This window comes from Galeopterus variegatus, unplaced genomic scaffold (genome assembly GCF_000696425.1).
Source record: "Galeopterus variegatus unplaced genomic scaffold, G_variegatus-3.0.2 Scaffold2550, whole genome shotgun sequence".
Taxonomy (NCBI): domain Eukaryota; kingdom Metazoa; phylum Chordata; class Mammalia; order Dermoptera; family Cynocephalidae; genus Galeopterus; species Galeopterus variegatus.
Genome location: NW_007728661.1, coordinates 149,608 through 164,435, shown reverse-complemented (window position 1 = coordinate 164,435; position 14,828 = coordinate 149,608). Strand labels below are relative to the sequence as shown.

Sequence of the window (14,828 nt, the reverse complement as noted above, 5' to 3'; positions counted from 1 at the left end):
GGCGGCGCTCCCGCCGAGGGTTCGGATCCCACATACAGACCGGTTCCCGCTCACTGGCTGAGCGAGGTGCGGGGGCAACACCGAGGGTTGCGATCCCATTGCCGGTCCTGGTCCGGTACGGGGGCGACACTGAGGGTTGCGATCCGTTGCTGGACACGGAAAAAGACAAAAAAAAAAAAAATCCTCCATGAATATACAAGTATGAGTGATAAGAAGCCTCTTCTACAAAACTAATTCATATAAAATGAAAGTAACTCAAGGACTAAAAATGTTTTTTTAAAAATGAGGTGTCAGGGCCGGCCCATGGCTCACTTGGGAGAGCGTGGTGCTGACAACACCATGTCAAGGGTTAAGATCCCCTTACCAGTCATCTTTAAAAAAAAAAAAAATGAGGTGTAAGATTTACAAATAGTTTTATCATGTCTCCTATGCTGAGTGATCCCTCCCTCCAGCATCCTGGAATCCCAGGGTGGGGCAGTGACTTTGTGGAGACAGCAAGCAGCTGGTAACAAAATAATAATACTAACAATTGAAACTCATACACAACCAACTTCTGTCCCCTGTTTCTTCGATCCCCAAGGCACAGTTGTAGGGACAGCTCTATCGCACTTCTGCACTTACCCCTTGGACCACATGTTGTCTCCTTGTGATTTTTCCCTCTGCAGGTGGCTCTGGATGTTTTCACGTTTAGGAGAAAGGGATTTGGAAAGCAAATAAAAATAATTTTAAACTGGCCCTTCCTGCCTTCCTAGAAATGGCAAGAATTAAAGTTGGGATAGACTCAAGGGTGGGGTGACTAACTGTTCCAATTTGCCCAGAACTGTCTCAGTTTTAGCACTGAACGTCCTGCATCTAAAAAATCCCTCAACCCTGAGCAAAACAGGATGATTGGTCACCCTATAGCTTAGTCGGACCTTAATAGCTATAAGCTATGTCTGACCTTGTGATGCAACACAGTTCTTTCCTTCCTGAAAGTGTGGTCAGCCCCATTAAAGTATGTGTTCAGTTTCCAAGCCCTACTTAACCACCCCACTCCTCATCCTAGGAGCTGGGGGTTTTTTTCACTGTCCAGACAGAGAAGCTGTACTCAGAAATTTCTAGGCATGAGTTGACATTGGATTCCTTATCCTTGTGCTCCCATAATTTCCTATTCAGCCTCAGCTACCACCTAAACCAAATCCACCCATGACCTCAATCCACAGCACATGCTGCCACTTCTGTCCAGGCCTCACCAGCAAGCTGGTAGGGCCTGGGGGTGGAAGTCAGATTATCAAAGAGGGAAAGAGGGGAACTCATCTGAGTTGTGATGTGCTCTAACAGCAAACAAATCACAAGAAAGGGGAACCCCAGATAAATTACAGCCTGTTGACCTTGGAAGATGTGTGATTGGCTTCTCTGCATTAGAGAAACACAGGAAATGCTTACTAGCCAGTCAATTTCAGAGTTTTGGGCCTAAAGCTGGGCTGACTCACCTTCAGAGTAGAAATCAGGGGAAACCCTCCTATCAAGGTTCACATCATATACTCTTCCAGAAGCGACAATGTTTGGAACACTCACAGATATTGAGAAATCTCACAAATCATTTCTGCCAGTTATGAGAGACTGCTCTGAAATTACGAGGAAGAGTCAAAGACAATGCCAAGACCAAATCTCACAAATCATTTCTGCCAGTTATGAGAGACTGCTCTGAAATTACGAGGAAGAGTCAATGCCAAGACCGGAGTCAAAGACAATGCCAAGACCAACATTAAACTTGGCTTGGACCCTTGTTACAGAATTTTCCTGCCTGACAAGTTTAAACGAACAATAAGCAGGAGACACAATCCTCCAGGAATAATCCCTATTTGGCCCGTGGTCACCTCGACTGCTTGAGTACAGAGGAAAATGCAGAATTTTAAAGAAGCTATTTAGGTAACGTCGATGAGCCTCCACACACGCATCCTTACCTGAACAACTTAGTAGTAGTTAGCAGTTGTAACTGTTACTAGCAATTGTTGTTATTGTTTCCCTTTTTGACTGAATTTTCTGGGAAATTGCCTTAGACCCCAAAGAAAGATTACTGTTAACATTTCCAAGGCCTAAAATATTTGATCCCTGAAACAGCCCTTTCTCAGTCCCTCCCACAGGGCTCAGCCTGCCTGAAGGCTGTTGCAAGATTGCATCAGGGACCTTTGCAATTTTCTGGCCAGACTGAGTTCCCCTTCCTCCCGCTGCCCTCTCCCTTTCCCTGCTTAAAGCCCTTTGGCCTATTTCCCTCTCCTTTTCTCCTACTTAGATAACTATGATATATCTATAACTAAAGTTAAATGAGAACCCACAGCACTACCCCCAGGCAATTCTGCTTAATCCTAGTCAAAATCAATCCTATATCCCCATGCTTCCAAGAGCACGCTCCACTCTTTGGCTTCTTACCCAACTGTCTACTTCACATCCTTTTGCCCAGAAACTGCTTCTATGATAAAACTGAGCTGGCACGGTGAAGTTGTGCCCCCAGATCCAGGGAACTGGCAAAGAATTATTGAGGAGAGCATGAAATATTTCCATTCTAGACCAGCAGAAAAAATTTTACCAACAGCCTCTTCCATGCTTGCTTCCCCCAGTCCCCACTTCTCAAGTGGGAGTGGGGACAATTTGGATTTAATGGCTGTTCCCTGATACATAGAAGTCCATATAGAAACAACTGCAGGCACAGAGACTAACGCATCTCTCGCACACGTGCACGTGCACTTCTGTGCATAAAAGCGTGCCCTCAATGCACAGTTTTCTATCAAGTGACTCCAACAAAGAATACCCCTCTGAATAAAACCAACCAGGCAGGAAAGAAATAGTACAAGCACATTCTGCTTTATCCAACGCTTGGAGAATGTATTCTGTTCATTACCGGATCCCTCCCCCGTGCCTTCTCCTCTCCCACCGATCGCCACACACGTGGAAAGGTGACAATCCTTAGGAATAGAAATGAAAGATTTCTCCTTTAGATAGAAGCCTCAGATTCCCTCATCAGGGGTCCTTCTCGGGCTGCCCCGGACCGGAGAAGCCGTGCGCCCACCCACCACGAGAGTGTCGCCCTGTCGGAAAAGGACTGCGGGTCCTGCGCACGCCTGGAGTGGGCCTTCCAGGGCGCGGGGAACCGGGCGCGGGGCCCCGGGGAGGCCCCCCTTTCCACGGGCCTTGCCCAAGAGAGCTGAGCGAGGGGTGCCCGGGAAGCTGGAGCCATCCTCCGGTGGCTGAAGGTCCCCTTTCCTGCTCTGCTCCTCCTGCAGGTCACTCCCGCCCCCGACGGCCCGGAGCGCGGATGGAGACGGTCCAGGAGCTGATTCCTCTGGCCAGGGAGATGGTGGCCCAGAGGCCCACGGGGAAGCTGGTGAAGCTGTACGTGCTGGGCAGCGTGCTGGTCCTCTTCGGCGTGGTGCTCGGCCTGGTGGAGACCGTGTGCAGCCCCTTCACGGCCGCCAGCCGGCTGCGGGACGAGGAGGCCGCCGTGGCCGAGCTGCAGGCCGCCCGGCGGCGCCAGGCCCTCGGGACGCGAGCCCCGCCGGAGAAGCGCAAGCAGCGGGAGGCCGTCCCCGGCGCCCGAGACCCGTCCCTCCGGGCCCCCGCCTCCTAGACTGCGAAGGGCGGGGAGCGCGCAAGCCAGACCAAGCGGGAGAGCGGAGCCGTGAGCTGTGAGCTGCTGGGACTTCATGTGCAGAAGCCGCTGACACCGAGAACTGACCGACGGCACGGATCCACCAGAAGGACTTTGGGACTGGGTTTTGCTGCTGTGCAGCACGGCATTGTGATGACATGTCCAAAACTGTGTATCTTTAAGCTATCTAAGTGCATCTACCATTTTGTCCTAGGGAGGAAGAAGGAAAAATGCTTTTTATATTATTATTATTATTATGGCCACCATTTTGCATTTTTAAATAAAAACGTTTTATACTGTATCTCAGTATCTAATTCTGGAGGGGCGTGGTGAGCTGGGGTGGGCAGCAATGAGGGTGGGCATGCTGGTGACAGGGGTCTGAGCACTGTGGAGGGAGTGGCTTCCTGAAGGTCAAACAGCTCATGCTTCTCACCTAGGAACCCCAAAATTGCTATTACCTGCTTGTAAGTATGTTGACAACTCATTTTTGCTTCATGTTAGGTGGGAAGAGAGAAACTTTTATAAGTTCCACCAGACTTAGCATTTTAAAATCAGAAGATAAATCAGCTTCTGACGTTGGATGAGTGAATGGGAGATAGTAATTAATTCTAGGGCAGAAAAGCTATTTGTCCCTCATAACTAAGCACCATAGGTTCCCATGGTTGGTAACTCTGTCCTCCCAACCCTATTTTAGAGAGAGAGAATGAGAGGAAGGAAGGGAAGGAGGAAGGGAAATTAGCTACCTGGTAGGAAAAGAGGCAAGCTCCCAAGAACACCTAATCAGCTAATGCGTCTAGCTCTACCCAGCCTTCCTCCCCATGAACCCAGATCACAGTAAGAAGCTCTAGATTAGAAAGAGAAAAGACTGGTGGTCGCAGGCCTGAGTTCTCTTTCTCCAGGGACAGAGCGTGTACTGAAGTAATAACTAATGCAGAGGTTGTATAGGGCTTAGCGAAGGAAAGGGCACGGGCCGGATGTCTCTCTCTTCACGTTTTCCATGTTACCTACCCTAACCAGGCACCGACATTTTACTCCTATCATGCATTTTTGCAAACATACCAATGGCTCATGCCATTGCCTCTGACCAGACTCTGTCCCCCAAACCACCCCCCTGCACACATACATACTCCTCCATTTCATTTCTGCCAGCTCAAATCCTACCAGCGTTCCTGGCCCTGATCAAATGCCATCTCTTCCCACCTGAATATCCTCCCACCCACGGTCTCCACATCTTTTGAAAGCACATACCTCAAATTCTCCAAGAGAGATACGATTTCAAATATTCTGCCCATTGTCAAATTATATATCAAATTATGTGCTCTAATTTTTGGTTTAGAAGGTAATGCCTCTATTTGGGGGGTTTCGCCTATATATAAAAAATATGGTTACCTAAATATATAGGTAATGGCTATATATTTTTGGTTAAGAAGGAAACCAAAAGCCTATTCATGTTCAAGCTACCCAACCCAATCAAATCTGAGCTATTCAAATCTTCTCTGTCCTCGCTGATCCTTCCCCATTTCTCTGAATTCTTTCAGGACATACAGTCTGGGTCTCATACTGGATCACTCAGCAATGGACTTTTTTTTTCCAGTTGTTTTGTCGACTGGTCAGGTCTCTCATAGTATAATCTTCTTGAGGTCAAGGACCATGTCTTCTTCAGTGTTCACAGAAATCATCAAGTTCCAGGCAAATAGTAAGTTTTTAATAAATACTTGATTGTTTAATTAATCCATTTATGAAGTTAGAGCAGTGGTTGTTAATGAGAAGAGAAGAAATTTTATCCCCACAGGGGACATTTGACAATGTCTGGAGACATTTCTGGTTATCTGGTGTGGAGAGGGGCACTACTGCTGGCATCTAGTGGGCAGAAGCCGGAGATGCTGTTAAGCATCTTATACTACACAAGACAGCCACCCACAACAAAGAATCCTCCAGTCCAAAATGTCAATAGGGCCAAGGTTGAGAAACTCTGGGTTACAGGAAAGTAAGGACAAAGGGTTTGCCTAAGAGCTTCAGAATCAAGGTTTTGAGATGGTCTTGCAAAACTATATCTGGTTGTGATCAAACACGATAATTTCCTCATCCAAAACAGGTGCAAAAATTGTCTTGACCCTATCCTGTTTGGCAATTTTATCAGCAACCTAGGAGAGATGACAGAAGGTATACTTATTAGGTCTTTTGGTGACACAAAGCTGAGATAGCAGAGTCAGGATTTAAAACAACTCAACAGGCTGGAACCATGTGCTGAAGCAAACCAATTGAAACTGAATAGGAAAGAAGATACACTACAAACTTTAGGTCCAAAAAATCATTTGCATTACCACAGAATTAGGGAGGCTTATTCTAGCAGTAGATCATGTGAGAAAGACCTAAGGGATTTTTAGTGATTACAAGTTCAAAGAAAGCCAAGGGCTTGGGACAGTGCTGCCAAAGCTAATTAATGCCTTATTAGTAGGAGTAGAAAGACTAGAAAAAGGGATGAGCAGGTGGTTTTGTTCTATTTTGCAATATGTCATGTTGGAAAACAAAAAAGTTAAGTCAGACTGCCTGGATTTGCTCAGGTTTCATCCTGACTCCCCTATTTGCTAGCTCAAATACCTTAGACAAGTTACTTAAACTCTCTGCCTCAAGTTACTTAAATTCTTTCCTCACCTATAAAAGTTAACCTTCTTCAGTGGGTAATTTTGCAGATTAAGTGAGATAATATCTGTAAAGTTCTTAGAGCGGTACCTGGCATATAGTAAGCTTTCAGTCAGTGATAGTCATTATTATTATAATATTTTAAGACAGACCTTAACAAACAAAAACCTGCTTTGATCAGAGTAACTATGGCAGATGTAAGTCCAGAAACCCTGTCATATACAGAAGAACTACAGAGAAGATATGACATTGTAGCTTTACACAACAATTGTCTCCAAATATTTGAAGAGCTGCCATATTGGGGAGAATCAGACTTAATTTACATGGCTCAAAAATGCAGAACTAGGACTAGCAAGAAGGATTACAAGAAGGTAGATCTTAGGTCATTACAAAATCAGAATCATTCAAAAACACAACAAATTGCCTTGTGATATATAGTAAGCTCCCCATTATTAAAAGCATCCAAGTAGAGGTTGAAGTCATCTGCCAAGTATGGTATAAATGGGAGATGAGATTTCTGAACGTGGAGGTCCCATCTAATTATAAGACACTAGAATTCTGTCTAGTACAAGCAGCAAATAGGGTACAGGGCAAAAATTTTGAGTTAGAATAGGAATGGCAGAACATGGGACATGTCGAAATTAATGCATTAATACATTTAAAAGGAACTCCAGAAAAATTAGGAAACAAAACCCCAAAGAGTCAATAGTTAGCTTCTTTCATTTGGTATGCTGAGGCTTCAAAGCAAAATTCTAACTTGACGATGGTCTCTCACAAAGACTCTGAAACCTTCTGAAACCCAGCCTCCTTCCATTTCTCTCTCTTTTTCCTGATCTTCTATATGAGCCACCATTTCTTCAGAATTTTCTCTGGAAAAGAACAACCACATCGTAAAATTGCTAAAATTCTAACTTGACGATGGTCTCTCACAAAGACTCTGAAACCTTCTGAAACCCAGCCTCCCTCCATTTCTCTCTCTTTTTCCTGATCTTCTATATGAGCCACCATTTCTTCAGAATTTTCTCTGGAAAAGCCAGAAGGCAGACATAAAGAAGCTGGATTTAAATCCTAGTCTGGAGCAATGTTGAGTTATAACTAAAGATTTTCCTAAACCTCAGAAGGCCAGGTAGAACTCTGTTACACAATTCAGGATTTTATTAGTCATTTATTGTTCTGGACTATGGATCTATACCAACTGGTTCAATTCATTGTTAGTCCTTCCACTGGAGAGAAAAATATTTAAAGCATCAGGGTAAGAAAGAAAAAAATTAAATAACTCAGCTGTGCAAAATGGAAAAACAAATGCCCTAGGAGGGCAAAAAAAATAGAAAATACAGTACAAAAAGTAATTTCAGAAAGCTTTCTTTTAAAGACACATTGGACAAAGATTAAAGATTATAAGCTAAATAAAAATGAAAATAGACCAGGAAACTTTTAAACAGTATTCTGGAGTAGACCCAGCAGCTGAAAGGAAATCTTATCTCTTTTCTTTTTAATGGGCTCAAATTTGAATTAGGGGATTTAATGAGGAAAAATTAATTGAAATGTGAAACTGACAGCTCAGAAAATATCTAAAATGTGGCTAGACATTTTCAGGGAGCTTTAGAAAGTAAATAAGCAAGAAATCAATAGAATATGTGGTTCTCTAGATAAAACAACTGGCCCCTGAAATAAAAACAAAACCAAAAAGTATTCTATCCTCTAAGAATTGGGAGCATATAATTAGGGATACTTGTAGATATTGCAAGCAGAAGGGTCGTAGAGAGAACCAATATCCCATATTGCCTAAGAAACAGAAGGATGACTATCCAAAATCTGCCCAGTGGTGCTTCTCTGAAGGAGACATTAGCACCCAGCAATTCCAGTCCTTCCTCTAAACTTGTGATCCCAAATCTCAGAGCAGCCAGTGTGCAACCATAAGCTTTGTCTAGTTTGCCTCACCACTCTATCCCCAGCTCGTAGCCCGGTGCCTGGCACAGAGGAGGTGCTCATTAGATATTTGTTGAGTAAGTGAATAAATAAATGAATGAAGAAAGTAAACTTTTTTTTTTTTTTGATACACTGTAGTCCATGCTTTAGTCCACAGGAGCCCAAACTTCTGAATTAGGATGCGACCCTTCATCATTAATTGGTGTGAATCAGGGTGAGATTATTGTTCTTACTAATGGATCCCTGGGGAATTTATAGCTGAAGAATATGTGGACACGCAGACCTCACAGTATGCGTTGGATAACTGCAGTCTCTCCTTGTGGGGAAGGAAAGTCTGCCCAAACCCAGTTCTTGTTTCAGTAACTTCCTTTGAGGCAAAGCCAGGACTGTGAGACTGAGCACCTGCTAAGGGTGGGACAGGGGTCGGCCTGGTATGCCTCTCCCATGTTTGGAGCTAACAATAGCAATGGATAAGTCTCCAGGGCAACTAGGACCACATCCGAGCATTCCCTTCCTGGGCTGCCTCCAGGGCTCCTCTGTCCTTTGTGGATCGCTGATGCCTGACGCCCAGGACTGGTCCACTCCGGCTTCCCTTTGGGGCTCCCTCTGCAGGCACCTCCTGGCTGCCAATTCCGTCCTAGCGTAAGGGCCTTCTTCTTTGGCCTGGGCTTCACCTCCTTGTATCAGGTGGCAGACCAGCTGGTTTCAGTCCCGAATCAGGTCTTCTGACTCCTCCCAGAAACCAACCAACTTCTGAGCAGGAAATCCTGCCCCTCCCCAAAGAGTGGGAAACCACAAAGGAAGAGAGAGATGAAACAGAAGGAAAGGCAGAGGAGGAAGGAGAGAGAGAAGAGAAGCAAAAGGGAAAAGGAGATCAATAAAAAGAAGTCAAACTTGTTTGAAACCTCAAGGTAAGAATTTTTAAAATCACATTATATATAATAGTATTGCCATTTGTGTCAGGGCCTAGTACATAGTAGGTCCTCAAAAAAAAAAAAACTGTTGAAATAATGAATCTAGTGAAATGAGCTGGAGGGCTGGGCTGATGAGAAATCTCAATGTCAAATGCTGGTCAAAAAATAAATAAAAACAGGAAGAAATGCCCGATGAGCTTTCAAATATGTAGGAGGGAAGATATGATAAGATGCGGTTGGAACCAGACGTCTGTTACTGGCACCAAGAACATTCTGATCATTTTGAGACAGAAAGTTAAGCTGGAACAAAAAAGTTGTAAAGATAATGTAGAAAATGTCTGTATGTTCTTTTAGAATCATGCAGATTGCAGGTTGTAAGCATTTTTTAAAATCGGCTTTCAATGTTGACAGAGCACAGACACTCTGCTGTAACTTGGGAACTGCTAACAGTGCTGCCACCTGCATGTTGCTATCTGCATGTGGCTGTCTGCTTGTTGCATTCAGTCGCCAGCTAGTTCAACATTGTTTATATTGAGACCTAGAGCTTTGAGAAAGGCTCATTTTTTCTCAAGAAGTCTTGTCCAGCAGATCAAGGGAGGCCTAAATTTGTCAATCAAAATTCCTCATGGGCTATTCACCTATCTCTTAAACCCAGTCCAGCCTGGCTGCTCAGGATACTGACCTTCTGAGTCTTAAAAGGGCCTGTTCAGAGAGAATCCCAAGGCACTTCTTTCAGGTCAGGGAGTTCAAAAAACCCTGGCAGGAAAAGGAAATGCCATTCCCTACCCTCACCATTTACCCAAACCTCACTTGCCATACACAGAGAGTACCATCCACAGGGTTGTGGTTTACTGATCCCGTCACTTGGAGGGATTAAAATAGCTAGACCGGTGCTTCAGAAGCATCTACAGACGATGACGATGTATTTTCATAACAGCTGGCTTTTAAGAGTCCTGCTTCCCCAACTTTTTCAACAGAGCTTACCAGTATGGAAGAGACACACTTGAAGTATTGTTGTGGGTTATTTTTAGTGCCAGTATTTCTCTTTGGAGTTTGTGTGAGTTAATCCAAGTCACAAGCTGAAAGGAAAGTGGGAAAGGTAAGGAGAGGGGAAACAATCTCACTTCGGCTTGCTTGCCAAGATTTGAAAGGAATTGCCTTCCCCTCTTTAGTATAGTACAAAAATAAAATCCAAAAAGCCTAGCTCTTTCTTTATACTAATTTCAATACAACTAAAAGCTCCCTGCATTCAATTTCTGAGCTGGAACAAATCTTAAAGGTAATCTAATGTAATTCCTCTTGTTTGCCAGGGGAGGGAATTGAAGCCAAGACAAGGGGAGGGCCTTGCCCAAGGTCACATATGTGTCACTGGTGGAGGGAAGACTGGAACTCAGTTCTCCTGGCCCTATCCAGGGGCCTTTTAAGAAATCACCCAAACTTTACAGGAAGGTGCCATAGATGCTGGGGAGCTCATAAACACTGCATCTGCTGATTAAATAAAATATTCAATTAAAAGATGTTCAAGTAATCTTTGTCTGGCAGAAATAGAAAGGAAAAAAAGATTTTGCTAATAGTTAAGCTTTCTGAGAATCTGTTTTATAACTATTGGGAGACTAGGGAGTAGAAGAAAGACTTAAGGCAGGTTTGCAATGAGAGAACTAGAATATTTCACACTCCTACCATTGATCCTGCATGTTACATATCTCATCTCTTTATATAATCTTCATATTAGCCTCATTGGACAAATAAGATTTTTTTAAGTTTGCTCACATTCACAGAGGGATGAGATATTATTATTTCTGGGTCTCTTGTTGGTAGGCCCAGGATCACGTTCTGGACAAACATGGATATTTGTAATTCAGTGATGGTGACAGCCTTCCCAACACGGACCCATGCTCTAGCTATTTCAATCTACTCGAGGTTCCTGTGACAGGTCATGCTATTTCTAGACTCCTCGCCTGAACACATGCAATCCCCTCTGTTCGGAATGCCTTTCCCCCAATTTCTTCATCTCCATTACTCGTACTTAGCCTTCAAAACTTAGCTCCAGGGCCACCTACTTCCAGAAGACTTTCCTGCCACCCCAACCCGATTTGCATGTCCCACTCTGTACTTTTCAGCCCTCCATGTCCATTGCTTTTATAGTATATTATCACGATTGTGAGTTATCATTTACTTGCCTATTTTCCTTATACTTGTCTGAATCTCCTTAAAGGCAGATGTCATGACTTAGTCTTTATCTTCCAGCACCTACCACAGTTCAGGGCATGTATTAGTGCTCAATAAATGTTTGAAAATATGGCTGAATGAACAAATAAAATATTTCCCCTCCTTTTCTTCCATTAAATTCATTTAATAAAAATTCTCATTTTCATGCTCCTGACTTTTGGGTAACTTAGGGGGGGAAATAGAAGATATCACCATTATCAGTTTCCCTTCTTTTCAAGCCTGATGGGCCACTTAAAAAAAAAAAAAAACAGCTGTCTGAATAAATGTATTAATTTCTCCTTCCTTATGAAATGCACTGATCACAGTAGAAGAATTGACATGCTCAAACCACAAGGACAAAGCGAACAGGAACACAGGAATAGAGTCATCAGCAGTTAAGAAATGTCAACACCGTCCTGGAAGATGGAAAATGGATGGATGAGTGATAAGTGACTGAGCAAACCCGAAGCTGCTACAGCCCAAGTGCTAATGATGGAAAGCCGACGGAGGCCACGGAGCCCAGCAGCAGACACGAAAAAAGACAAAAAAAAAAAAAATTGTGATATTAGGAATCTAGAAGGAAAGGAATCAGTGTTTGTGTGTGTTGGAAAAAAGCAAGGTCCCAATATTCCTTAGTAGGAAATAAATAAATAACTTTTAAAATTGCAAAATCAAGAAATAGCTAGTAAAGGTATATTGCTTAAAAATATGGAGTTGAGGGCCGGCCCGGTGGTGCACTGCTACAGTGCACTGCTTGGGAAGCACGATGGCGCTCCCGCCGAGGGTTCGGATCCCACATACAGACCGGTTCCCACTCACTGGCTGAGCGAGGTGTGGGAGCAATACCGAGGGTTGTGATCCCGTTGCCAGTCCCGGTCCGGTGCGGGCGCGACACTGAGGGTTGTGGTCCATTGCCAGACACGAAAAAAGACAAAAAAAAAAAAAATTGTGATATTAGGAATCTAGAAGGAAAGGAATCAGTGTTTGTGTGTGTTGGAAAAAAGCAAGGTCCCAATATTCCTTAGTAGGAAATAAATAAATAACTTTTAAAATTGCAAAATCAAGAAATAGCTAGTAAAGGTATATTGCTTAAAAATATGGAGTTGAGGGCCGGCCCGGTGGTGCACTGCTACAGTGCACTGCTTGGGAAGCACGATGGCGCTCCCGCCGAGGGTTCGGATCCCACATACAGACCGGTTCCCACTCACTGGCTGAGCGAGGTGTGGGAGCAATACCGAGGGTTGTGATCCCGTTGCCAGTCCCGGTCCGGTGCGGGCGCGACACTGAGGGTTGTGGTCCATTGCCAGACACGAAAAAAGACAAAAAAAAAAAAAATTGTGATATTAGGAATCTAGAAGGAAAGGAATCAGTGTTTGTGTGTGTTGGAAAAAAGCAAGGTCCCAATATTCCTTAGTAGGAAATAAATAAATAACTTTTAAAATTGCAAAATCAAGAAATAGCTAGTAAAGGTATATTGCTTAAAAATATGGAGTTGAGGGCCGGCCCGGTGGTGCACTGCTACAGTGCACTGCTTGGGAAGCACGATGGCGCTCCCGCCGAGGGTTCGGATCCCACATACAGACCGGTTCCCACTCACTGGCTGAGCGAGGTGTGGGAGCAATACCGAGGGTTGTGATCCCGTTGCCAGTCCCGGTCCGGTGCGGGCGCGACACTGAGGGTTGTGGTCCATTGCCAGACACGAAAAAAGACAAAAAAAAAAAAAATTGTGATATTAGGAATCTAGAAGGAAAGGAATCAGTGTTTGTGTGTGTTGGAAAAAAGCAAGGTCCCAATATTCCTTAGTAGGAAATAAATAAATAACTTTTAAAATTGCAAAATCAAGAAATAGCTAGTAAAGGTATATTGCTTAAAAATATGGAGTTGAGGGCCGGCCCGGTGGTGCACTGCTACAGTGCACTGCTTGGGAAGCACGATGGCGCTCCCGCCGAGGGTTCGGATCCCACATACAGACCGGTTCCCACTCACTGGCTGAGCGAGGTGTGGGAGCAATACCGAGGGTTGTGATCCCGTTGCCAGTCCCGGTCCGGTGCGGGCGCGACACTGAGGGTTGTGGTCCATTGCCAGACACGAAAAAAGACAAAAAAAAAAAAAATTGTGATATTAGGAATCTAGAAGGAAAGGAATCAGTGTTTGTGTGTGTTGGAAAAAAGCAAGGTCCCAATATTCCTTAGTAGGAAATAAATAAATAACTTTTAAAATTGCAAAATCAAGAAATAGCTAGTAAAGGTATATTGCTTAAAAATATGGAGTTGAGGGCCGGCCCGGTGGTGCACTGCTACAGTGCACTGCTTGGGAAGCACGATGGCGCTCCCGCCGAGGGTTCGGATCCCACATACAGACCGGTTCCCACTCACTGGCTGAGCGAGGTGTGGGAGCAATACCGAGGGTTGTGATCCCGTTGCCAGTCCCGGTCCGGTGCGGGCGCGACACTGAGGGTTGTGGTCCATTGCCAGACACGAAAAAAGACAAAAAAAAAAAAAAATTGTGATATTAGGAATCTAGAAGGAAAGGAATCAGTGTTTGTGTGTGTTGGAAAAAAGCAAGGTCCCAATATTCCTTAGTAGGAAATAAATAAATAACTTTTAAAATTGCAAAATCAAGAAATAGCTAGTAAAGGTATATTGCTTAAAAATATGGAGTTGAGGGCCGGCCCGGTGGTGCACTGCTACAGTGCACTGCTTGGGAAGCACGATGGCGCTCCCGCCGAGGGTTCGGATCCCACATACAGACCGGTTCCCACTCACTGGCTGAGCGAGGTGTGGGAGCAATACCGAGGGTTGCGATCCCGTTGCCAGTCCCGGTCCGGTACGGGCGCGACACTGAGGGTTGCGATCCGTTGCCGGACACGAAAAAAGACAAAAAGGAAAAAATATATATATATATGGAGTTGATTAGCAGAGGAAAAAAATTGAGATTTAAAAGTGGTTGCATCTGAGGGAGACTGGGGCATGGGGAAGGGAAGAGCAAGAACTGCTGTCATTCATTATAAGCCTTTTGGTACCATGTGGCTTTTTAAACCCTCTTCATGTATTATATTGATAAATATAAAAATTAATTTAAAAAAAAGAAAAAGAAAATGGCTCAGTCAGAGCACAGTGGTCTCCCAGAGATTACATTCCACCTCCCAGTCAACATGTTAATGCCCGGGGCCATCAAATTAAGTCTCCAACAAGCTATAAAGTATTTACTTAATTACCTGAAGCAGAAGTTCACCAGCGTGTCCACAGCTTGCTTCAGAATCCACCTGGGAAGTGTCAAAGAAAACGAGAGCTGGAATAGTAGTTAAAGCAGTAAAAACAGACTTTATTCAGGACTATAGCAATGGAGGAAAAGAGACCTCAGCACAGAACTGGACTCAGTTCCGAAAGGAGCACGGGCAAGCGGGAATTTATAGCCAAGAAGCAGGATGGTGGTTGGTGGATGGAAAATTACAGAGGAAGCATCAAGGGTAAGGGGTGGAGGGGTGGCAGCCGTGGGGGTGGGGG

General features: G+C 44.3%; 3 protein-coding genes across 3 annotated transcripts in view; 2 read left to right on the top strand and 1 right to left on the bottom strand.

Annotated features, from left to right (window-relative positions):
- The first annotated feature begins 3,267 nt into the window (after positions 1-3,267).
- Positions 3,268-3,910, top strand: G0S2 (G0/G1 switch 2). Its single transcript, XM_008582257.1, has one exon. It carries the CDS (start codon positions 3,296-3,298, stop codon positions 3,605-3,607), a length of 312 nt encoding a protein of 103 aa, XP_008580479.1. The 5' UTR covers positions 3,268-3,295; the 3' UTR covers positions 3,608-3,910.
- Positions 3,911-9,007: 5,097 nt separating this feature from the next.
- HSD11B1 (hydroxysteroid (11-beta) dehydrogenase 1) overlaps positions 9,008-14,828 on the top strand; it is a 40,979-nt gene continuing 35,158 nt past the window's right edge. Inside the window, exon 1 of the mRNA XM_008582247.1 lies at positions 9,008-9,111. The gene's annotated coding sequence lies outside the window, so the exon portion shown is untranslated. The remainder of the gene's footprint in view (positions 9,112-14,828) is intronic.
- The window catches only part of LOC103598266 (UPF0739 protein C1orf74 homolog), an 88,897-nt gene continuing 88,289 nt past the window's right edge, over positions 14,221-14,828 (bottom strand). The window contains exon 3 of the mRNA XM_008582255.1: positions 14,221-14,587. The gene's annotated coding sequence lies outside the window, so the exon portion shown is untranslated. The remainder of the gene's footprint in view (positions 14,588-14,828) is intronic.

Bases quoted from the DNA above. Each gene is read 5' to 3' on its own strand.
- G0S2 (XM_008582257.1), top strand. From the start codon at position 3,296: ATGGAGACGGTCCAGGAGCTGATTCCTCTGGCCAGGGAGATGGTGGCC.